The sequence below is a fragment of the Cervus elaphus genome, chromosome 10, assembly GCF_910594005.1.
Source record: "Cervus elaphus chromosome 10, mCerEla1.1, whole genome shotgun sequence".
NCBI classification, from domain to species: Eukaryota; Metazoa; Chordata; class Mammalia; order Artiodactyla; family Cervidae; genus Cervus; species Cervus elaphus.
The window spans coordinates 40,749,981-40,775,130 of NC_057824.1; the positions used below are offsets into that span (position 1 = coordinate 40,749,981).

The 25,150-nt window shown below is 52.4% G+C and overlaps 1 protein-coding gene across 4 annotated transcripts; it reads right to left on the bottom strand.

Annotated features, from left to right (window-relative positions):
* Positions 1 to 3,141: 3,141 nt before the first annotated feature.
* On the bottom strand, positions 3,142 to 11,897 carry ZNF629 (zinc finger protein 629). Of its 4 annotated transcripts, XM_043914765.1 has the most exons (4): positions 11,663 to 11,896; positions 10,462 to 10,775; positions 9,138 to 9,245; positions 3,142 to 8,981 (listed from the first exon to the last, which is right to left on the bottom strand). In XM_043914765.1, exons 3-4 carry the CDS (start codon positions 9,208 to 9,210, stop codon positions 6,448 to 6,450), a joined length of 2,607 nt encoding a protein of 868 aa, XP_043770700.1. In that variant the 5' UTR covers positions 9,211 to 9,245; positions 10,462 to 10,775; positions 11,663 to 11,896; the 3' UTR covers positions 3,142 to 6,447. The 4 variants fall into 4 exon arrangements, with proteins under 4 accessions (XP_043770700.1, XP_043770701.1, XP_043770699.1 ...); XM_043914766.1 differs by lacking the exon at positions 10,462 to 10,775 and having other exon boundaries at positions 10,982 to 11,897; XM_043914764.1 differs by having other exon boundaries at positions 10,462 to 11,896.
* Positions 11,898 to 25,150: the final 13,253 nt, after the last annotated feature.

The following is a 25,150-nucleotide window of genomic DNA, read 5'->3' on the forward strand; positions in this document are numbered from 1 at the left end:
CCCCCCCGCGCCCGCGATCGTTGGCCGCAGGGAAGCCGGGAGCCCCAAGCTGCATCCTGGGAAATGTAGTCCCATGTTTTCACCTGGTGGCAGGTCCTCGGAGGAGAGCTGAGACTGTACACTCAGTCTGGGCCATGTCTCCCCAGCGGCTTCGCCCACCCTTTCCCTTCGGATGGACAGACAGGACACCTCAGCGGGTGACTTCCTTCATTGGGACTTGCACCGTCCTCTGGCCACGTTCTCGGGAAGCGTGTCTAGCGGCGCTTGTGGGTTCAGTGTGCTGTCGGGTCCGCAGCTGGACCCTTCACCGAGGCTGTGCTGGGGCTCGCGCTCGGGACGGTGATGACCAGGCTGGGTGTTGACGCTGGAGCTGGAACTGGAGACATGGCCACGGGAGCGGCCGCCGGTGTGTCAGCAGTTACCCCCTTGCGCGACCCCACGGCCTTATCAGGAGTCGCACCTTCGCTGGGGCTCGCGGCCTTGTCAGCCTTTGGGCTCCACCTGGCGCCTGAGGTTTCAGCAGGGCCGCAGCGGCTGGTCCAGGTCGGACCCGAGACGGAGACGCGGGCTACATTGACTTCCGGTGCAGGGCTGCCGGTGGTGGGCGCGCTCGCCGAGGCACGAGCCACGGCGGGGGATGGCATCGGGCCGCCGAGGAAGTGTCCGCGGGCCCGGGCAGTGGTGGCCAGGGTGGGGGAAAAAAACGCAGCATATTGCATCATAGAGATGCCGTCTGGCTCATAAAGGAGCGCTGCGCCCTGGAACAGGTCGAGGTCAGCCAATCCTCTGTGAGCTGGATACTCTTTCCCAGGAGTCACCTCCACGTGGGCTCCTTACCAAATCCAAGTGACTACGTCACTTCCCCAAATATCTCTCCTAAGCAGTCTCCATATCCAGGGGGGGTCTAAAAACTCCGAGTCTTCATGCTTAATAGACACCAAACCACTTTCTCAAGCTTGCGCCCAAGGGAGTGAGATAAAAATCCCAAAATTTGTGGGAAGAGCTGCACTCATGCTGCAGGAGAAACAGTAAGTTCTTCACAAATGTTGATTTTCAGATGAGCCTGCCCAATACCAGGAAGATCTGCTGGAGGAGCTGGGCAGGCCCTTCCCCCACAGTGTGCTTGATCCCTTCCAAGCACCAGTAAACTCAGTGTCTCTGATACCCTGGGCTCTTGGCTGGCCTGTGTGGGTGAGCAGATGTTGGCCGTAGTGGCAAAGGTACCTGTTTTAGCCAGGTTTCAGTGAGATTGGCCACAGGTTCCAGTGGTGCATTTGATTTCAATGACTCTTCTTAAAAATTCCCTTGGTGGAGAAGGGAATGGCTACCCACTCCAGTATTGCCTGGAGAATTCCATGGACAGAGGAACCTGGTGAGCTACAGTCCATGGGGTTGCAAAGAGTTAGAGGTGACTGAGTTGACACACACATTAAATGTTTACATCTAAAAAAGAGCAAGGCTCTTTGAAACTTGATTTAAATAAATAACACTTCCCTGGGGCTCTCTGGTGCTATACTCTGCTGGTGTTCCTCATATCATTTACCAAATTGCCACCATTCATGGCCAGAGTGGGAGGATAGGGGTAAGATCATGTCACTCTCCTTAATTCCCCTTTCCCCCAATGGTGTCCTTATCCCCAAGTTACTCCAACAAGGTACCCCACAGTCCAGTCTCTGCTCTCTTGCCTTTTCTCAGTTCCCACCCCACTATGCTCTTAAGCTGACACCTGTCATGCATTTTCTAGCTCCCACCCCACGCCCTGACCTGGACACTTCCTATTTCCTGTTCCTGCAGCCCTCATCCTTCAGGTCACTGCCTCTAGCCAGTTTCCTGCCCCTCTGCTGTGGCAGGTACTATGCCTGGATCCAACCCCTTCTGCTAAGTAAGAACCAATGGGGAACTTGCTGGTGGTCCAGTGGCTAAGACTCCGCACTCCCAAGGCAGGGGGCTCAGGTTCAATCCCTGGTCAGGGAACTAGATCCCACATGCCACAACGAAGAGTTTACCTGCTACAACTAAGACCCAGTGCCACCCAATAAGTACTTTAAAAAAAGGAATCAATGGGCTCCAGTGTCTGTTCTTCCTCTGGAGTCCCCTCATTTTACAGAGGACTCCTGTGCTGATGGACCTCAGTGTCTCCAGGAAATATAGAAGTCTTCATTACTTGCTTCTTTATGAAATGCAATTCCCTCTTCCCCACCCCTTGCTTTCCAGATGGAGAAGGGAAAGAAGAGACAATTGAGCCTGCCTTGGGAGTTGGGGTTACAGAGACAAAGGGAAGGTGTGGAGACAGCTTCCTGGCTGGGTCAGGAGACCCCCAGCAGACTGGGGCAGAGGCAGGCCCTGGGTTACAGCTGCTTCAAGCAGCCACTCGGACCAGGGCAAGGTCTAGACCCAGGAGATAGTGTTGAGGCAAGCTGGCAAGGAGGATTCAGCAGCGCATCCCCACCTGACCCAGACAGTGTGGAGCCCAGGCCAGGCCCGGGCAGGCCCAGCAGTGGGGGAGGAGAGGCTTGGTTGTACACAGAGCTTGCTCCTGGTCATTCTGGTTTCCCTCACCACCTTGCAGTAGATCTTAGGCAGCCTTCTGTTAGCCTCCCAGCCTCTCCACACGTTGGGGGCTCACAGGCTACATCCTGAGAGTGAGAGGACAAGCCAGGTCTCCACCCACCTCTCCTCAGGGTCTAGGAGGCTCTGGTCCAGAGGAAGGGCTGGGCCCAGTCCAGAACCCAGGAGAACCAGGGGTGGCGGCTGCCAGCTTCTGGAACTAGATCTTGGGTGCTGTGCCTCGTGGCAGTCTGCAGAGGGTGTGGGTGTCGTGGCCAGAGAGGGCTCCCTGGGGCAGCAGAGCTGGCCCTGAGCCAGCCCAGTGCTAGTCAGCCGGCTGCCACCAGAAGTCAGCATGTTGTGCTGCTTGGCTCTGCCACCTTCTCAGCACATTTCTCCTCTCTGTCTCCCAAGAGGATAGATTTTAAAGCTGTAAACCCTCAGGCTCCCACCAGCAAGCACCGGATGGAGATTTCCGGCCTCTGAGAATAGGGATGGGCTGAGCTTTTGAGTTACATGTGGACCCTGCCCTGGCAGAGAACGGACTCTCTCAGCTTGCTCTGAGCTTCAAAGAGAAGATAGAAAACACCTGGGAAATCTTATTCCCTTTATTCTCTTCAACTAATCAACATGACCACCGCTGACACAACACTGCTATTGACACACAATACTCAAAAGTGGGGCCTTTCTTCACTCCAAGGGGACAAGTCAGATGAGTGGTGGCAAAAGAGTCGGGGCTGCTCACCTGAGGGGCAGGTGTGATGGAACCCCACCTCTTGGTTGTGATGGTTTCGAGCTTCCCCGCCATTCAGGATTCACGGCAAGTTCTCCCGGGCTCCCTTCTGACCTCCATATCCATAGCAGTTTCAAGTTTCACCCTAAGCTCAGATCAGTTTCTACTCTCCCTTCTACTTTCACCAATGACGCTGTGACCCTGTGTTGCGCTCCTCCAGGAGGGCCTGTCTAAAGAGTCAGGCTTGCGTGGAGTTGGACAGGAGGGTTTGGCTTCACTCTGCCTTCCCGACTCACTTCCGGTGGGAAAGTGCCACAATCCCCTGGGCCTTGGCCTGAGCTGGTCAGAAGGACTCGACGCTGCCGCCTCCCCCAGCCTGCTCCCTGCTTAGTTCTTCCCAAGATGTAGCTCGCTCTGGGAGGAAAGCAGCTGGCTAAAGGAGTTTGGGGAGGTGGGCAACAGAGAACAGGTCACACCCCAAAGGTCTCTGACTCTGCCCCCTTTCTTGCTATGAAACCCCAGACCCCAACTAATTGTGTCCACATCATCCATTCAGTACCACAGCCAAGACCCCTGGCCCTCACCCTATGACATGCGAGCATTCTACTATGTATGCTACACCCTAGTCCTCAATAGGTCCTCAGTCAGCCTTGACCACCCATCTTCCCCCCGGATGGGCCCTGAGCCCCAAAAGCTGCTCTCCCGGGCCCTTCTGGAGACTGATTCCTCAGGCCTATTTCCAAGAGGATCTGCTTCTAGTTTTACAAGGGGTTTGTCTCTACAACTGAATTTTCTTTCTGCTGCCATCTTAGAGGAAAAAAAAAAAAAAAAAAAACCTGCTTGGAGAATGGTCTCCTCTTCCTCAGTCTCAGAGGGACACCTCCTGGTCCATGCTGTCAGTAGAGACAGGCAGGGTCCTTCTCCCCTCCTGGTGGTGCTTTCTGACCTGGCACTTGGGTGGGTGGGGCTTTATGCAGATATTGATCAGGGTCTTCTCATAGTCCCCCAAGACCTGCCTTTTCCTTCTCCCCAGCAGGCCTAGGCTTTTCCTCCTACAGTGTTCTAGATTTCAGTCTTTGAATTTGAGGGTCATCCCTTTGGGAACAGGACAGACGAAGGGTGAAGGACTTTCACCTTTTGAACTTTTAGGTAATGGAATCAGAGGTCTCTTCCACAGGTTTGTAAGAAGCCGGGTCACCCTCTCCAGGGACATGACTCCCCACCTGGAATCTCAGTTCTACTTGTACCACAGCGTGTTACTGGGGCCAGCATGGTGTCAGTGGGCACTTCCTCTGGACCCAGCTCTGGACAGGGAGTCCTGTCCTCCTGTAAGGGTTTCTGGGGTTAAGGGGTGGGGTTTTTGATATGGATGTTTCACGAGTTTTTGCTCTTCAACCATTTCAGAGGACAACAGTCTCATTCCCCGCCATGGGGGCAGGTTTGGCAGGGTTAATGAAAGTATGTCACTGTACATGGTGTGTGAGGACAGGAGATGGGCCTGGCCAGGGAGTGTGTTTCTCATCATTCTGTCTCCCTCTGAAGGTTTCTGGCTAAGGAAGAGAGAAGCCAAGTGGGTGGACTGTCTTCTTTCCAAGACCACAATTGGGCTGGGCTGCTGCAACCTCAGAGTGCTCCAGGTACCCGGGTGAGGAAGGTGGTGAGGTCTCCACGTACTCTTCAGGGACCCGCGGTCCAGTCTGTGGGGCATCTGGACACCCATCACTACGTGTCCTCTTGCTGGCTCGTCCTCTTGCAGCCTTGCTAACAGCTCAGATGAGAATGAGGTTAAAAGTCAGGTTGCTGGCTAATCCAGGCTCTTGATTCTGTCCATTCTGCTGTCCCTTGTTGCCAGAGAATCAAAGGTGGTGCTCTTCACTTAAGAGAAGTCTGGCCAGGATTTGACCACACACAGACCTCGTGTCTCTGAAGGGCTTTATTCTTTGGAGGTCGACTAGCAAGGCTTTTCCCTCTCTGAGGACAGAATGTAAGGAAACGGGCTGCCACAGCCTCAGGACTGGTGGCAGTTAGATTGCAGGAGAAGCCTCCCGACAGTGAGACCTGAGAATGTGGCAGGAGGGACCCTCCATCCCTGGAGGCCTTGCAGCAAAGACATTCCCCAGCTGTGCTGGGGAGAGGGGAGTCCTGCCTGGCTCGGGGGTGCGGGGAACTCTGGTGGCCTGAGCTAGGAGCTGCTTGTACTTGCAGTTTGACAAGCTTCTGAAACAGGGAGGACTGGGCAGCCTGGGGTTTGTTGGGTTCCATCTCAACAGCTTATCCACCTTGGTTCGCTTTCCTCAAAGCACTCTAACAAATCACCCTACTCTTCCCTCTTAATTTTTGTGGTGGTTTCCTAGTCTCCTTACACTTAAAGCTTTTATGCACCCCAAACTTTGGCCTTTAAACAGGCTGGACGTGTTTTTTTCTTCCCCATTTTTGGGGTTCTTTCTGATGAGGAGTTCCATGGGCCTCTTCCTCTCTCACACACAGTCATCTAAGACTGCCCTTGTTCCCCACGGAACCCCCAGTGCCTTGAACTGGACCTTCTCTTCCTAGTTCCTGGGTCATTTTTCCCCTGGGGAATCGGAGGGTTCCTCCTCATTCCCATGCTCCTCCCCCAGCCCAGCATTTTCCTCGGTGTCCTTGTCCCTGGCTCTGGCAGACGGGCTCCCTCCCATACTCTTGGGGGAGAGAACACTGTGGAGTGAGTTCATAGGAGGTCCTTCTACACCTTCTAAGGGTCCCTCATCCCAAGTCGACGCCATTGTCGGATTCCCTGTGCTTCCCCGACCCTATAGTTTCACTAGGTTTTTGATACAGTTTTATAGGGTTGTCTAGAGACATATTGGGACCTCTTCCTACAATTAATAGGGCTTTTATCCACTATGGTTTATAGGGTTTTTCTGCTACAGACTTAAAGGGCTTTTTTTTTTCCTACATATTTATAGGGTTTCTAACCCAACAGTTTTTCTCTACTGCCTTATAAGTGGTTCCCACCAACAATTTTAAAGGATTATTCATCACTGATGTAAAAGCACTACTTTAACCCACAATTCTTTATCCTCTGCTTCTCTACAATCTGATAGGGTTTTCCTCCTTTTCCCACATAACTTTTGGGGAGACCCAGTGTTCCTCTCAGGAGGGAGAGGCCTCTGGTCTCCAGACCCTGTTCACAGGGTGACCCCAGGGTGGCAGCTCCTGTGGAGCAGGAGGGCTGAGACTTCTGTGAAGCCGTCTCCACACTCGGGGCACAAATAGGGCTTTTCTTCCAAGCTGGTTTTGGGGCTTCCCCCTTCCTCATGGCTGCTGCTCTCTGTGGGTGCGGGGGCCTCTCCCTCACCTTCCTGGCTTGTGGACAGGGTGGCTGGCTCTGGGAGGGGGTCCTCGGGTGTGGGGGACTTTTCTCGGGTATGGGTCTCCTGGTGCCGGATGAGAGCCAGGCGATCCAGGAAGGAGGCCCCACAATCTGAGCAGCTGTAGGGTCTGGCCCCCAGGGGGCTCCTGAGGTGCTCCAAGAGGACGGAGGAGCTCTTCCCCAGCTCTGGACTCTTCTGGGCTTTCCCGCGGGCATGGACTTTCTGGTGCAGCAGCAGCTCTGAGCTGAGGGCAAAGCTTTTTTTGCATTCAGGGCATTTAAAGGGCTTTCCACTGAGAAAGGGACTGGGCCCCGCCCCTTCCCCAAGGCCAATCCGATAATCGGGAAAGAGAAAGGGCTTTTCGCTGCCGTGGGTGACCTGATGCTGGAGGAGCACCGAGCGATCCAGAAAGCTCTCGCCACAGTGCGAACAGATGTAGGATTTGGAGGAGGGCAGCCCCAGCCTGTGGCTGAAGCTCTCCTGCCCGTCGGGCATTTTAAAGGGCTGTCCGGGCGGATCAGCTCTGCCCTCCGCAGCACCGGGAAAGGAATTCCCTCCAAAAGGGAGCCTGGAGGATCGGAACTGAGGCGGCTTGGCGGCGGGGTGGGCGGGAAGGCCGTCCGAATTTTTGTAGGGGTTTTCGCCAATATGGATCCTCTGATGCTGCATGAAGATGCCCTCGTCGTTGAACCCCTTCCCGCAGACCAGACACTTGTGGGGTTTGGCTCCGGGGGGTGGGGTCAGCAGGGCAGGGTCCCCGAGCCCCAGGAGGCCGTCACCCTGAGCTCTTCGGGCCGGGGTCTTGCCCCTCTCGTGGATCACCCGGTGCTGCTCCAGCTCGTGCGCCTCCAAGAAGGCCTTCCCGCAGTCGGAGCACACAAAGAGGTTCTCATCCATGTGCGTGCGCACGTGCGTGATGAGGTTGGAGCTCTGGCTGAAGCTCTTGCCGCACTCGGGGCACTTGTAGGGCTTCTCGCCCGTGTGCGTGCGCCGGTGCTGGATCAGGTGTGAGCTGCGGATGAAGCTCTTGCCGCAGTCGGAGCACTTATAAGGCTTCTCGCCCGTGTGGATGCGCTGGTGGCGGATGAGGGTGGAGCTCATGATGAAGCTCTTGCCGCAGTCGGCACAGATGTACGGCCGCTCGCCGCGGTGGATGCGCTGGTGGTTGATGAGGTTGGAGCTGACGCTAAAGCTCTTGCCGCACTCGGGGCACTTGTAGGGCCGCTCGCCCGTGTGTGTGCGCTGGTGCCGCAGCAGCGTGGCGCTCAGCGTGAAGGTCTTGCCGCACACCGGGCACTTGAAGGGGTCCTCGCGCAGGTGAGTCCGCTGGTGCTTGATGAGCGTGGAGCTGTGGCCGAAGCTCTTGCCGCACTCCAGGCATTCGTAGGGCTTCTCGCCCGTGTGCGTGCGCTGGTGCTGGGTGAGCTCCGAGCTCTGGATGAAGCTCTTGCCGCACTCCGTGCAGCGGTAGGGCTTCTCGCCGGCGTGGATCTTCTGGTGCTTGAGGAGGTTGTGGTTCTGGCCGAAGCGCTTGCCGCACTCGGGGCACTTGTAGGGCTTCTCGCCCGTGTGGGTGGCCTGGTGCTGGATGAGGTCCGAGCTGCGGTAGAAGGCCCGCCGGCACTCGCCACACTTGTAGGGCTTCTCGCCCGTGTGCGAGCGCTGGTGCTTGATGAGGTTGGTGCTCTGGGTGAAGGCCTTTTCACACTCCGTACACTTGTAGGGCTTCTCGCCCGTGTGCGTGCGCTGGTGCTGCACCAGATTGGAGCTCCAGCTGAAGCACTTGCCGCAGTCCGGGCACTTGTAGGGCTTCTCGCCCGTGTGCGTGCGCTGGTGTTGCACCAGGTGGGAGCTCTGCGTGAAGCTCTTCCCGCACTCGGAGCAGGTGTTGGGCCGCTCGCCCGTGTGGATGCGCTGGTGCCGCAGCAGCTTGGACCACTGGCTGAAGCTCTTGCCGCACTCGTTGCAAATGTAGGGCTTCTCGGCGCCGGCCGGGCGGCCTTGCACCAGCTCCCGCAGGCTGGGCTCGCTGGCCGGGACCACCGGGGGGCTGTTCCAGGTGGTCAGAGTCCCCCACTGCCAACTGGCCTCACAGGCCTTGGTCCAGTCTGATGGGGTCGGGACTACCTCGGGGGTGGGGGCGTCCAGAGGGGTCTGGTGGTCCGAGGGGCTGGGGTGACCCAGCGGGGCTGGGGCATCCTGGGGGCCAGAGGCATCCTGGGAGGGTGTCTCCAGGGGCATCTCTGATGGGTCCTTGAATTCTGGGCTCTGATCTGGATCTCCCAAGATGACCTCCTCCCCAGAACTTTCCTGCTGAGCGCTCTCCTCTTCGTTCCCACTCTCTGCACCTACAGAGAGAAAGGGAGTCTCCAGACCCCATCTCCTTTCAGAACCCGGGGCAGGCCTCACTTCCCTCCCCCCCAGGGTTTCTCCCAGAGCCTGCGCCCCTCCCTGAATGGGGCCACTCTCTCCTCAGGACCGCCGTCCCTTCTTGTGTCCCTCACCTGGGTGAGCATCGTCGGGGCTCTGTCCAGGATCCTGCAGATCTGGGCCCCAGAGCGCTGTCTCAGGTTCCATCCCGGAACTCAGGGCTGTCCAGTGCTCCAGGGACCCTGGGGGTGATGGTGGGGCAGGGAGAGAACACGCCGCAGGGAGCTGAGCTCCAGCCTGCCTTGACTCCCCCAGCCCCACTCCCTCATCTGCCCCATCCCCAGCCCTTATTCTTCCTGATTTGAACTGCAGTCTCCTACCTCCCCATTTTTCTGCGCCTCAGTTCTCACTGCGACCCCCTCCCCCTGAACGAACGCCTGCGTTCTGCTCCAGAGCTGAAGATCACCACTAAGCAAGTAGGTGAATTTAAGAGTGTAATTAAAAGCTCGTCAGTCATAACCCTTTGAACCCAGACTGGGGGCTGAAGAAGCATCTGACGCCCACAGAAAAGGAGGCTCTCACCCCACCCCTCGGATGCCCAGAGGCTGGGAAACCTGTTATTTTGTTAATCAGAGGAAGCTCATTAAGACTCTAATTTTCCTCCTTAATGGGGCTGCTAATTGGGACCAATAAACTTTGCTTATGAGCCCCACAGAGAACCAAGACTAGCTGGAACACTTAAAGAGTTAAAAAAAAAAAAGTAAAAACCACCCTGATTTCCCTGAGGGGACAGACAGGGCATTCCAAAAGACTGGAGCACTTTCCCGTTATCTAAGCACAGAAAGAAAGAGGAAGCTCGGGCTAGAGGTAGGGAGAGGGGGCAATTTAAGCCATCAGGGGCTTCTGCAGAAACTGCTTTGAGAGGGAAATGGAAAGGAAAAGAGACAGGATGAATGCGTGCAGACCAACTGGCATGTGACGGCAGACACAGTGCCTGCCATGTGGTCCTCATCATCTCACCCTCAAGTCCTGTGAAGAGACCCAGGAATCACGTTGTCCATTTTCCTGATTAGGAAACCAATGCCCAGTGAGATTTCAAGGTCACAGGCTGGGAAGTGGCAGAGCTAAGACCAGGAATGCAAGATTCTGTGTCTGGCATGTCCTGGCCTCTAAGAGAGGCAGATGACCTTGAAAGTCATGTGAAACTCACAAACGTGGGCAGATGGGGAAAGACAGCTCAGTCAGAGCCTGCTGGCCATGGGAACGGGCTGGAGAAATTCCTGGGACCAGAAGGTTTCCCTGGCTATGAAAGAAGGGGTTGGATCCTGACAACCTGGAGCTCTGAACAAGAAACAGAACACTCCCTGCTGAAGCCTTCCACTATGGTTCCATCCTGGCATCCCTTATTCTAATCCATTCTCTCTTTTGTTGCTGCTGTACCCCATCCCTAACACATACTAGGTGTTCGGTAAATTCTGGATGAATGAATGAGATGCCCCTTGCTCCTAGAGAACCTCTCTGGTCCAGTGCTTTGGAGAGGATGGCAGCAGAAAAACAGGAGCTCAGAGTGAAACACAGGCAGCTGTCACTCCCAAAACGGTGATAAGATTCCAGGATGAGGGAACAGGGCCACAGGAGCTAAGTGCGAGGAGAACTCCCCACAACATTTAGACCCTTAAGAGAGACCCTGTTGGGGCCTGGGCTTTGGGTGGCCATGTGCAAGGACCCCAGAGGAGGCTGCTGGGTGGTAACCAAACTGAAGCAGGAGCCAGCTGAACCCAGGAGAGACAGGAGTTAGATTTTAGGAAGTAAATGAATTTCTTCATCTCTGCAGCTTCTTAGGCTCTGAGAATCCCCCACCCCCATCCGTAAGTGTCTGTGGGGAGGTGGCAGCCAGAACCTCTGCCAAGCTGGGGGCTGCCTGCCTATTTTGAAGAGGCCTGCTGTGTTTGCTGAGGACAGGTGACCACTCCTGTACCTTGATCGTCTCTGGAGAAATTCAAACTCAGCAGTCCGGGGTAGAAGGGAAAGGGTTAAGGACAAGGCCGACATGGAGCAGGAAAGTGGGGGCCGAGGGAGGTGAGAGGTGCTCGGGCCTGCACGGGCCTCGACCTCAGGCCAGCCCCACTGCGAAGGGAGAGGGAGGGCAGAAGAGGAGGCTGCCTCCCAGAGAGGTGTGGAGCGCGGCCCAGGGTGACCCTGACATGGAGGCAGCTGCGGGAATGCAGCCACCCTGGCCCCGGTCCCCCCACGCCCGCACCGGCCCAGACCCTGGATTTCAGCTCCAACCGGTCCCCGCGACCCTCCTTCCTTTCTCCAACCCCGAGCCCGGGATCCTCCCCTCCCCCGCCCCCCGGGGGCACCCAGGATTCCCGGCTCCCCCGCGGCGCCCCAGCCCCCGGCCCGCCGGGCCGAATTCCCTCTTCCCAGAATGCTCACGCCGTCCCCTCCCCCACAGCCAGACCCTCGCGCTCTTCCCAGAATCCTCGGCCCTCGCGGCCCCTGCCCGGCCCCCACCCCTACCCCGGGCGGCCGGGGGGCGGGGGAGGGGGCTCACGCCCGGGCCCGGGTCCCCGTCCTCCCGCGCCCCATTGTTCCCCGGCGGCCGTCCCGGGCCCTCCGGGCCACCCCCCCGGGAACCCAGGCGTCCCCCACTCACGGCTCTGGGGTCTGGGAAAAGCCGGAAGGCAGGATCCAGCCCCAGGGGACTTAACCCCTTGAATGCCCTGCCTCGGGGGGCGGGCTAGATGCCGAGGACTCTAGGGTCCTTCTCAAGGGGTGATCCCAAGCTGAGGACCCGGGGACCAGTTCAGGGTGACTGGGACGGAGCAGGAAGTGACCCCAGCTTCCCGGGCCCCTCTAGCCTGGAGTCAGAGCATCAGCTCTATGGGATTTAACCCTTTGCCTCCCACAGCCTGGGAAAAAAAGAGGACAGGGCAGCCGGGAGGTGGCGGAGATGGCGCCCCTCTCTCCATCTCCAGTGGGAGCTGGTTCTCGGGGGAACCGAGATGCCAGTGAGGGGCTCCGGATTTCTGGCCACCCTGCATCTCGCAGGGGCTCCGCCTGCCGCTCCCAGAAAGCCTGAGCTCTGATTTGGTGGCTGCTGGTCCCCTGGGGCCTGCCTTTGTTGGGACTCAGACCCACGAAGGGGGCTTGGATGCCTGGGTTGTGGGGTGGGAGCAGGGGCTGCCCGGCCACACTTGGAGATGGAACATCTACAGACGAGAAAAACGGCTTAGTTGAAATAAGTCGCAGCAGCAAGCATTTGGGTTGAGGGGACCAGTACAGCCAGGAGGGATTTGTGGCAACCTGTGTCCCTGGCCCCAGCCTCCCTGGCAAGTGTGTGCCCGCCCCCTCAGCCCCAAGTAGCTCTCCTTAGAGGAGGAAACTGAGGCCAGGTTGTGGCAGGAGGGAGGAGGGCCAGAGCCTTTCCCAGTAGCTCCTGGGGCACCCGGCTCAGAGCACGAGGAAAACCCAGGTGGCCTCCCAAGGCCAATTTATGTGGGTTCCCAATGTTTATAGCCTTGATCTCTTTTCCTCCTCACTCCAATCCATGATCAACCCCATTTTACAGGACAGGAAACTAAGGTGTGAGATGTGAGGCCATGCCATTATTTCAATTTAACACGTTTGTATATGGAAGCCTATTACCTCTGGGCACTGTGGGGAACAGAAAGGTGGGGAGACCTCAGAGTTGAACAAAAACTGGACTTTCTACCCTCAAGAAATCAGAAGGTTTGAGTGTGTGTGTGTGTGTGTGTGTGTGTGTGTGTGAAACACAAAGGAATTACAGGAGAACATGAGTTCTAACTGTTCAGAGACATGAGTGAGCTGGAGTCAGGGGAGAAACAAAAATTGTTAAAGAAATTGCTACAGTGGACGCAGCTTCTCTGGGCCTACATCTGCCGTTTAGAGAGTGTGGCCAGCAGGACTAGAGGCCCTGCTGGCCCTGCCTCTGTCCCTTATCAGCACTGTCACCTTCCACCTTCCCTAGCAGCCGTATCTCCATCTTATCCTTGGCTTCCGACACCTTTGACACCTCGCTGTCACCTCAGGGTCTGTGCTCCTCCTGGGCCCCCTTCCCCTGCTCTCTTCGCAGCATGTTTCACCCCAACACTGTCGGCCCCTCCTGCATGCACAGGGGTTAAGATCAGCTCCACCCAGGCAGGAGCCTGGCCTCTTGTCATCACTGCCACCTAGAATAGTAACTGGCAGGTAGTAGGTGCCCAGTGCATGGAATGAAGTCAACCTCCTGCCTCTTCCATATGTTTCTGGACCAACCCCCAAGCTGGACAGATGGGGCAGAGATGGGCAGAGCCTCCAGGGCACAGTCACATTCGTTCACAGACATCCCCACTCTCGCCCCCTCTCTCTGAGGGACGTGTGAGAGGGAGGCTGACGTGGGATCAGAAAGGCTGGTTGACAGATCTGACCTCCAAGGCTCTCTCCAGCCCTCCCAGGGCTACAAAAGCCTGACTGGGCCCTGGGGCGGTGGTGGACAGGAAAGTTGTACCCTAGAGGCTCACAGAAAGAGGTGAATTTGACCTACAAGATTTTTGTCTCTCTCTTTTTTTTAACTGAATAAATTGTCACCTTTAAAAAATTGGTACATTTCAGGATTTCCCTGGTGGCTCAGCGGTAAAGAATCTGCCTTACAATGCAAGAGACACTGATTTGATCCCTGATCTGGGAAGATCCCACACGCTGTAGAGCAACTAAGCCCGTGTGCTATAACTATTGAGCCTGTGCTCTAGAGCCCGGGGGCCGCAACTACTAAACCCATGTGCTGCGGCTACTGAAGCGCCTGCACCCGAGAGCCTGTGCACCACAATAGCGGAAGCCACTGCAATGCGAAACCCACACACTGCAGCTAGAGACGAGCCCACACAGCAACAAAGACCCCGGTGCAGCCAAAAATAAATACATTTTTAAATGATTACCCCCAAATTGGTACATTTCATATAAAAATTCGAATTTTGGAAAATCCAAAGATGTGGCAACATCACCCAAATTTTCACATGGCGACAACTGGCTGGGTGGTTGGGTCCTTCTTTAGCAGGACACTGACTTCTCCGTTTGTCAGTCCTTGTCACTCCATTGTGTCCCCAACCGTGAGACGGAAAGGTAGTTTCAATGTATTAATCATCTTTCATTGTTGATACTCCAGCACCCACGTCACCGTAGCTATTAATTCTGTATCCCTTGTTCTAGGTTCACCAGATTCAGAATAATAAATAGGAGGATGATATCTGCTGACGTGGTTCCATTGATGATGCCAGGCACTGTCCCAAGGGTTTACATGTAGTAATTCCACAAACCTTCGCAACAACTCATGAAACCATTATTATTATTTGAGGATAGAGTGAGTCACTGGGACACAACTTTCTAGGAATGAGATGGATTCAAAGCCAGGCATGCTGACTTCAGAAACATCATGGCTCTTAACCATGACTCAGGTTGGCTCTGCGTGTGTGTGTGGGGGGGGGACCACAGGGTAAACCTCTCAACCCCACCATTCTCTCCTCCACTAGCTCCAGAAGCTGGAGAGAGGAATTGGGAAGGGTGGGGCACCCTAGGTGGGCCAAGCCATTCTCCAGACAGTTTCCTGACCCACTTCTGGGGAGGCAAAGGTGCTCTGAAGGGGGTAGTGTGCTGTCCTGTTGCCTATAGTCAGCTGGCACAGTAGCCATGAAGGAGACCCTCCTGCCAGGGAAATTTCTGGAAGGATGAGGATTGGCTCCTTGCCTTTCATGGACAGCCCACTGCCATGTTCTTCTTGGCCACAGCTCACCAGCCTGCCGTGCGGCCCCTTAATACACGGCCTTGTGCCCCGAGGCCCAGGTTACGCTGAGAGCAGTAAGGTCCTGACGGTGGTTAGGTGTGTGTCTGTGTTCAGTTGTGTCCAACTCTTTGCAACCCCATGGACTGCACCCTGCCAGGCTCCTCTGTCCATGGAATTTTCCAGACAAAGATATTGGAGTGGGTCGCCATTTCCTGCTCCAGAGATCTTCCCGAGTCAGGGGCTGAACCCACGTCTCTTGTGTCTCCTGCATTGGCGGGCAGGTTCTTTATCACTGGTGCCACCCTGTGATCCCCTGGAGGTGGATCCTGGTCCAAACCCTGCTCCATCTTCACTGCCAGTGTGGGCTTGGGCAACTCACTTTGCCTCTTAGAGACTTAGCTTCCTCTTCTTTGGAAAGAGGATGAGCCTTGTTTTCCAAGGGATGGAAGGGTTACCTGAGGTGATGCAAGAATTCAGAGCTGACCAACTCTAGCCAGGTCTGCCTCAGTCTTCCTTGTCAGAGTGCACAGCCCTCAGCCTGGTGGGCAGGAGAGCCAGGGACCAGGAAACTGTGTCCTGGGTAATCTGGGAGGATGCGGGGCCATGACTAGACACTCCAGTCCCCTGCTTTGTAGATAGGGATGCTCTCAAGGCAGCAGGCAAGGGCTGGGAAGGTGAAGCCAGAGGAGGCCACTCACCTCACCACCCCAGGCACCTTGCCATGAGGACACCTTTCTAGCCACAGGCAGAAAGGCTGCCAGACGATGCCACCAGAAAAGGATGCACCAGCATGCATATCTCGCCCCTTCTACCCCCGAGATATGCATGCCGGAGGTGTGCGGGGCGCTGTGTGGCTCCTGGGCACCAAGCCTTTCTGTGTCTCCCACTTCTTTGATTACAGCAATCAGCCTTCATTCAGCCTCCAGGACCTTCCCTCAGTTCCAATGGGCAGATTCAAGCAGTTGTTACTTAGGAAAGGGAGGCAATGGGAGACTGAGGAGAAGCACTCATGAGCAGCCTTAAGAGCAAGGACCTGTTTCCCCATCAAGTCTTGGTTGGGGAAGAAAAATCACCAAGGTCGTGTGGCCAAACAACAACAACAAAAATCGGGTGACATATATTCTCAGAGATGTTCATTAAAGTTTTACGTGTAAGAGCACAAAATTGAGGCAGTGTAAATATTCAAACACAGGAAAAATAACTCAGCACAATATAGTATAAGTGGTAGATATGGAAGGAATTGTACATACAGCTATTAAAAGTATGGCTGTGAAGGACTTCCCTGGTGGTACAGTGGATAGGAATCCGCCTGCCAATGCAGGGGACACAGGTTCAATTCCTGGTCTGGGAAGATTCCACATGCACAAAGCAGCTAAGCCTGTGCGCCACAACTCCTGAGCCTGCATGCTGCAATCACTGAGGCCCGTGTGCTTAGAGCCCGGCTCCACAGCAAGAGAAGCCACCACAGGGAAAAGCCTGTGCACCCCAAAGAAGAATAGCCCCCGCTTGCTGCAAGTCAGGAAAGCCCACGCACAGCCATCAAGACCCAGAGCAACGAAAAATAAATAAAATAATTTTTAAATGGATACGACTGTGAAGACAATGAAGAAACAAAAACTGACAACTGTGTTTTTCAAGCTTAGAAAAACAGAAGGAGGAAATACAATAATAGGCAAAAATGGTTGAACTAGGGGCAGGTAAAAAATGAGTGAGTTAATTTGTTAACTGAAGTACAGCTGACTTACACTACTGTGTGATTTGCAGGTGTATGATTTAATTTTCACATATTTTCTTTAGTATGGCTATACTACTTTTCTAGTGCAAAATCCCAAATATATTATTTCCTGCCTTTTTGATAATAGCCACAAACAGGCATGAGGTGATATCTCACTGTTGCATTGATTTGCTTTCCGTTAATAATCAGTGATGTTGAACATCTTTTCATGTGCCTGTTGACCATCTGTATGCCTTCTTTGGAAAAATACCTGTTCAGCTCCTCTGCCCGTTTTTTTAATTGACTGGTGCGGGCTCTCTAGTTGTGGCACACGGGCTCTGGAGTGCTGCATGCAGACTTAGTTTCTCTGCAACACGTGGGATCTTAGTTCCCCATGTGTGTGTGAAGTCACATTAGTCATGTCCGACTCTTTGTGATGCTATGGACCGTAGCTCTCCAAACTCCTCTGTCCATGGGATTCTCCAGGCAAGAATACTGGAGTGGGTTGCCATCTCCTTCTCCAGAGGATCTTCCTGACCCAGGGATCGAACCTGCATCTCTTAAGTCTTGTGCATTGGCAGGTGGGTTCTTTACCACTAGCGCCACCCACTAGGGATCAAACCCACAACCCCCACATTGGAAGGCAGATTCTTAATCACTGAACCATGTAGGTTGTCTTTTCATTGTATTGATGGTCTCCTTTGTTGTGCAGAAACTCTTTAGTTTGATGTAGTCCTATTGCTTTATTTTTGCTTTTGTTTTTCTTGTCTGAGGAGTCATATCTAGAAAGATATTGCTAAGACCATGCATGACACCTCTTAGACCAGGGCTCAGAATGAATGAGCACTGTGTCACTGTCAGTTCCTATTCTTGTATTCACTGGGTAAGTGATGTGAGTGTTGTCTGGTTCTATGGTTCTTTGTGGGCTCCTAGTGATCGCCACTTTCCTATAGGAAGCTTAGGGGTTGAGCTTTGTAAGGTTATTATCACTTGACTGATGCCCTTTTTTTTTTTTTTTTTTTTGGCCATGAAAGATCTTATTTCCCTGACCAGAGATGGAACGCAGGAACTCTGCAGTGGAAATATGGAGTCCTAACCACTGGACCACCAGTTAAGTGGAAGTCCCTAACTGATGCCTTCAGACTGCTGAGAGATCCTTGTTTTGCTCTGTAGGTTTGTTTATTTCCAAATACTGCTTCATGTGGAGAACTGTGAAGTCAGATATGTAGCCTTTCTCTAAGATTTATGGCCTCAGATACTAAAACGACATCTTTTTTAAGTTGGTACCATAAGAGTTGTTGTTATTGTTCAGTCACTAAGTCGAGTCCAACTCTTTTTGACCCCATGGACAGCAGCATCCCAGGCCGCTCTGTCCTCCACTGTCTCCCAGACTTTGCTCAGATTCATGTCCATTGAGTCAATGATGCTATCTATCCATCTTATCCTCTTCCATCCCTTCTCCTTTTGCCTTCAGTCTTTCCAAGCATCAGGGTTTTTTCCAATGAATCAGCTCTTCACATAAGGTCACCAAGGTGTTAGAGCTTCAGCTTCAGCAACAGTCCTTCCAATGAATATTCAGGACTGATTTCCTTTAGGATTGACTGATTTGATCTCCTTGCAGTCCAAGGAGGTGACAGAATTCCAGCTGAGCTCTTTAAAATCCTAAAAGATGTGCTGCACTCAATATGTCAGCAAATTTGGAAGACTCTGCAGTGGCCACAGGTTGGGAAAAGGTCAGTTTTCATTCCAATTCCAAAGAAGGGCAATGCCAAAGAATGTTCAGACTATCATACAGTTGCACTTATTTCACATGCTAGCAAAGTTATACACAAGATCTTTCAAGCTAAACTTTGGCAATACATGAACTGAAAACTTCCAGATGTACAAGTTAGGTTTCTAAGAGACAGAAAAACCAGAGATCAAATTGCCAACATTTGCTGAATCATAGAGAAAGCAAGGGAATTCCAGAAAAAACATCTACTTCTGCTTCATTGACTATGCTAAAGCCTTTGTGTGGATCACAACAAACAATAAGGGAGATAAGGGAATCTGGCAGTTGTGTTTGTTTCTTTATTTGTACCTTGCTTGGTTTCAAAAAAGAACTTGAAGCATTACAACAGGTGCCTGGCATCTAGTAAGCCTCCCAGCCATTAAAATGCTGGCCATCATTACCAGTTGTAGCTGTGGTAGCACAGTATCATGACCAAGATAAAAAATAAAATGGCAAAAGGAAAATAAGTGGAAAATGATAACATGAACCCAGGCTTGGTGTACAATACATATGTATAAAGCTTTGTTTGTGCAATTGCTCAAAGTGGGTTTTAGTACATCAGCTATACTCCAATAAAAAATTTTTTTTAAGTGGGTTATAGATTTGCTGAGCTTTCTAGAGGCCCCAGAAAATACTGGTTACAAAATTCATAGGAGGACTTCCCTGGTGGCACAGTGGATGGGAATCCACCTGTCAGGGCAGGGGACACAGGTTTGATCTCTCCTCCAGGAAGATTCCACATGCCATGGGGCAACTAAGTCCATGGGCCACAACTATGGAGCCTGTGCTATAGAGCCTGCGAGTTGCAACTACTGACCCTGCATGCCGCAACCACTAAAGCCAGGGTACCTAAAGCTTGTGCTCCACAAGAGAGGCCATGGCAATGAGAAGCCCTTGCAACACAATGAAGAGTAGCCCCTGCTTGCCACAACTAGAGAGAAAGTCTGCGTTCAGCAATGAAGACCCAGTGAATCCAAAAATAAATTAATTTTTAAAAATTCATATAAGGTTTGGGAGAAAGTTCTCCTGTGAGTTCTCATTAAAATGACATTTTATGATGCCAAGGGTCATATCCTCAACCCATCCCCTAATTCTGGATCCAGTCCAACACAGAGACAGATGGCAAGCAAAGCCTCAGTGGGACAGGATATGCAGCATGGCTACTGTAAATTCAACCAGTTTTAAAGACACTGTTACAGATTACACATCTGAGTCATAAACAATCTCAATAAGGGGATCAGCTACAACATGTGCCTTTTGGCTCTTTGGGGTTGGTAGATAAATACACAGTAATATCTCTTCCGTGTCAGTTCCAGGGGCCATACACAAAGAATGGAATGGTGGCCCTAGAAATACCTAGCATACAGGGCTTCCCTGGCAGTCCAATGGTTAAGACTCTGCGCTTCCACTGCAGGGGGGCTCGGGTTCAATACCTGGAGAGGGAATTGGGATCCTGCATGCCATGCAGCTTGGCCAAAAGAAAAAAAAAAGAAAAGAAATACCTAGCTGATAAGCAGATGGCTTGAAACAAAACCAGTAGTTATTTATTTATTTGGCTGCATCACGTCTTAGCTGCCGCAAACTGGATTTTTGTTGCAGGAGCTGTTGCAGGAGCACAGATTCAGTTGTCCTGTGGCATGTGGAACCTAGTTCCCCAACCAGGGATCAAACCTTTGTCCCCTGTATTGCAAGGCAAATTCTTAACCACTGCACCATCAGGGAAGTCCCTTGGAGGTTTGTTTGTCTGATTTTTCACATGAGATCTGATCACTAGATTTGGAAAAAGACTGCCTTTTACAGGGGCAATCAAGTTGTTCTGGCTCCCAGCTACTCAATCTCCAGCTTATCTGTCCAGCCTTCTTCCTCTTTTCTCAGATGTCTAGGGCTCAGATTTGACCTCTTTCCTTCCATATTAACATAATATGCTTTTTTTTTTTGGCCACACTGCATGGCTTGCAGGATCCTATCTCCCTGACCAGGGACTGAACCCACGATGGCAGTGCAAGCTCCAAGTCCTAACAACTGGACCTCCAGGGAACCCCCAAGAGTTGGCACATTTGTGCCAAGTAGTTCCATGAGGTATTTTAGTTTTTGCCATTATTCTGGCAGGTGGCTATGGTTGCCCCTATTTTATGCTGAAGAGGTAGAAGTTCAGCAATATATGAGGTAGCTGCCCAAGGTTACCTGGTTAGGTAAGAGCCGTGATTATTGCAGCCTGATGGGATTCAATGTCTTTGCTCTTCCCTACACCATGCCTTTGTACTCACAAGACATCCACTAGGTGGTCTGATTGAGAATTCCAGCTGAGTTAAACATCAAGACTGCTGACCTTTGGTTTGTATTACTAACATCTTTTTTGAAAACTGTGATTTCATTTGTCTATCTTTTATACCTCCTTCTCCAAGGAATCAGGTGGCTTAGAGCTCACTGGCAAATTTTCTCATTTTCCTTGTCTAGGTGGGATCAGAAGATATGACCTAGTTCAGAGCAGCACAATGCTTTCTTAAAATCTCACACCTCCAATGTCACATTTCCATTTTTTCTTGCCACTGTTGGTTATAAACAAATTTCATAATGCAAGTAAAAACAACTGTGAAACACTATTTTTAACCTAAGAAATCTTCAAGTATAAATAGTTTGATTATTTATAAGGACTAAGAACTAAGATCCTACATGCTGCAGAGCAACGAAGCCAGTGAGCCATGACTAGAGAGCCTAAGCGCCACAACAAAAGATCCCACGTGCTGCAACTAAGACCCAATGAAGCCAAATAAATTAAAAACAAACAAAAAACCCAAAACTTACATGTCCACCAATAGGGGAGCTGATTAAATAAATTATGGCCTAAACATATAATGGGGCTTCCCTGGTAGCTCAGTGGTAAAGAATCCGCCCACAATGCAGGAGAACTGGGTTCAATCCCTGGGTGGGGAAGATCCCCTGGAGAAGGAAACGGCAGCCCACTCCAGTATTCCTGCCTGGAGAATTCCATGGACAGAGGAGCCTGGTGGGCTACAGTCCACAGGGTCACAAAGAGTCGGACATGAATGAAGCGACTTAGCAAGCACCCTGTTTGGTTTCCTCACTGGAGAAAGTGTGTGTGGTCTTTGAACCAGTGTGGCCTCACACTCCTCTTCCTGCCTGGGGTACATGAAGTGAGAATTCATATCCTGTTCTGACTGAACAGTCCTGACTAAATCACTGACTCGTAGAGTGATCCTGGGAAAGCCCAGCACTTTCTCACAAAAATGACAAGATGGACGCTGATGTCCAGCCCTCTCAAACCTTCAGCCAGGCAGAGGACATGGTAGGGGAGGGGAAGAAAGATGGCGCCTGCCAACTCTGGATCTTCATCTCCCATCGCCCCTCACCCCTTTCACTCACAGCTTCCCGACCCACCCTCTCCTGGGCTGCTCTCCTGCACGTCCGTCTAGTTGCTACATCCCTAGGGAATGAAAGGACAGCTGCCCACTTCCTCCAGGCTTCCACACTCTCCAAGGACCTTTAGTCAGACTAAGCGCTAGAGCCCAGTGAAAACTGCCCAGAGGGACCCTGAGCAGGAAGAAATGGCCAATCAGACTGGCCCCTGAGGTTTCCACAGGGTGTGTGAAAGGTTGGGCTGGATGGTAATAGTTTTTGAAAGTAAAAGTGTGGTTTTAATTTATCCTTAAAATGTATACTCAATGCCTTTCTCTCTTTGGATGTCTGCAGCTTGCTGCTGCTTCTTTTTTTTAACTTGCTTCTTTTTAAGGTCACAAGAGCCTTTCTTTCAGGTGAGGATGGTGTCCATCCTGGGGAGAAATTAGGTGCTTTGGCACAGCCTCCTCAGCCCTGGACTCTCTAGACATTCACGTCTGTGACCTCACACACATGGGTTTAGTTTTGATGGCTTCCATGCTTTAGCTTGGAATTTCCAGAAAAAGTTTTCAAACTCAGAGATGCAGTGTGAGGAGAAGAGGCACGTGACCTGGGGCTTTGAGGGCTTTGAGTTCAAATCAGACTCTGACCTACATACACTCGGTTGCCCATAAAATGGGAAGAATACTCCCTTCACAAAAGTGCCCCACAGCCACTGAGATCAGGTCTACAAGGAACCTAGCAAGAAGGTCCACAGTCAACAGCAGCCCCTTACTATCCTCTCTGTGGTGTTCCTGATGTTCCTGTCGCAGAACTGACCTTCTACCAACAGCCATTTAAAAAAATGAAGCAGTGAAGAATTGGCTGGCGGTCCGGAGGTTAGAATTCTGCGTCAGTTCAATACTGGGTCGGAGAACTAAGATTCCACAAGCCATGCTACCAAAACCACCACTGCCACAACATAAGGTAGCAGTACAAACAAACGAACAAACAAACACTAGCATTTACTGGACACTTATTATGTGTCAAGCGCACTTAAGGGCTTGCATATATTAATTCATTGAATCCATACAGAAAGCCTTTGAGCTGGCTCGGTTATGTTTGCAAAAAACCCAAGGCTCAGAGCAGAGGAATAACAGTCGAGCTGGTTTAGAAACCCAGGCAGTTGGGCTTTGCTTCTCCCCCTGACCTGGGCACCAGAATCATCAAAACGTCCCCCAGAGTGAACACTAGACAACTCGGCCCTTCTCAGGGAGCAAGGGAACTAATTCCTCCAGTTGCAGCTTCCTGCCGGGGTCGAAGGGGTTATTCCCACTGAGACGCCTGCACCCCGGGCTCCTAGAGAGGCCGCGTTGGGGGCGGGAGGAAACTTTGCTTCCGGCGGTGCGGAGGTTTGGGAATCGGGAATCCGGCGCGCTGGCTACCGGTTGCGGCGCTCTGCCCCGCCTCGCCCGGAGCCCCACGGTGGGGCGGATGAGCCCTGGGCGGGCAGAGGGGTACGGCTCCCCGAAAGGCATCCCTGACCCCCGGGATCTAGAAAGGGGGGACTCTGAGTTGGGGTGGCGAAGGCCTGCCCCTCCAGAACAGATGTCCCCCCGGCGTGCGGGAGACGCTGGTGAACTTGGCCGCCCCGGGAGGCTTCTGATCTCCCCCGTCGCAGGCTGTCACGGGGAGGCACGGGGTGGGGGGCCGTTTTTCCTGGAAGCGCCAGCCTCCCAGTCCCCCGCCGGCCCCTCCCCGAGACCTCGAACCTTCCAGAGCCCCGGGTAAGAAAGCGCTCGCTCGTTCCTCCCCGCTCCCTAGTGCTGGCCGGTCCCTCTCCTCAACTCCACAACTGCCCCGAGAAGCCGGTGGTATCGGCCCCATGTTGTAGGCGACTGTTTTATAAAGTCAGTTTATAAATGGACTTGTCCCAGACCCTCGGGGTCAGGAGCGGAGGCAGGAACGCGCGTCGTGCTTCTCAGGCCCGCGGGCTCAGTACCCGGTCAGCTGGGGCGATGGGTTAGCATCCGGCTACCTTCTCTGAACCAAGCAGGTCTGAATCCGGCCCCGTTGCCCTTTCTATTTGCGAGATGGCTGGGTCATTCTAAGTCAAGTTGGAAGCCCAGTTATTTTTTCTCCTGCCACCCCACTCTGCTTCCCTCATCTTCTTACCAACTTTTAGTCTTTTTTTTTTTTTAATCTATTAAACTAAAGCTGTCTATGGACTCAAATCAGATCTCTGTAAGCATGGCATTCAAGGCCAGTTGGAATTTGGCTTCAGCCCATCTGTCTAACCTGGTTTCTCTTGGTTCCTTAAGTAGAACCCTAAGTAGCAGAATTTCTTTTCAAAATTCGAATTGATGTTTACTTTAACATCAGAAGACTTCATTAAGCACACACACACAGATTTCCAGCTTATGATTCATCAGGAGAGCTGGAAACAGCCGGCCCAGGTTCTTGCCTCCAGCATCTGGTTTGAACCGAGCAGTGCCTGCTCCCTTTTAGGTAGGGCTCTGTTCCCTGTTTACCCTAGTCCCACCCACTCCTAGTCCCTTCTGTCTCTGAGCCAGAGGATCAGCTGTTGTGCTTGCATTGATGTTTTTCCTGGAATGGAGATGCAGGTTTTTGGCTCCTGGGGCTCTATCAGTTCAGTTCAGTTCAGTTCAGTTCAGTTCAGTCACTCAGAGTTCTGTCTGACTCTGCAACCCCATGGACTGACGCATGCCAGACCTCCCTGTCCATCACCAACTCCCCGAGCTCACTCAGACTCATGTCTATCGAGTCCGAGAGGGCATCCAACCATCTCATCCTCTGTTGTCTCCTTCTCCTCCCACCTTTAATCTTTCCCAGCATCAGGATATTTTCCAAGGAGTCAGTTCTTCGTGTCAGATGGCCAAAGTATTGGAGTTTCAGCTTCAGCATCTGTCCTTCCAATGACTATTCCAGACTGATTTCCTTTAGGATGGACTGGTTGGATCTCCTTACAGTCCAAGGGACTCTCAGGAGTTTTCTCCAACACCACAATTCAAAAGCATCAATTCTTTGGCGCTCAGCTTTCTTTACAGTCAAACTTTCACACCCATACATGACTACTGGAAAAACCATAGCTTTGACTAGATGGACCTTTGTTAGCAAAGTAATGTCTCTGCTTTTTAATATGCTGTCTAGGTTGGTCATAATTTTTCTTCCAAGGAGCAAGCATCTTAATTTAATGGCTGCAGTCACCATCTGCAGTGATTTTGGAGCCCAAGAAAATAAACTCTCTCACTGTTTCCATTGTTTCCCCATCTATTTGCCATGAAATGATGGGACCAGATGCCATGATCTTAGTTTTCTGAATGTTGAGCTCTAAGCCAACTTTTTCACTCTCCTCTTTCACTTTCATCAAGAGGCTCTTTAGTAGTTCTTCTCTTTCTGCCATAAGGATGGTGTCATCTGCATATCTGAGGTTATTGATATTTCTCCCGGCAATCTTGATTCCAGCTTGTGCTTCATCCAGTTCAGCATCTCACGTGATGTACTCTGCATAGAAGTTAAATAA

Excerpts from the sequence above, each read along its gene's own strand:
- ZNF629 (XM_043914766.1), bottom strand. The coding sequence starts at position 9,210 with ATGGAACCTGAGACAGCGCTCTGGGGCCCAGATCTGCAGGATCCTGGA. Across the intron at positions 8,982-9,137 it reads CCCCGACGATGCTCACCCAG|GTGCAGAGAGTGGGAACGAA; the intron begins GTGAGGGACACA and ends TTCTCTCTGTAG.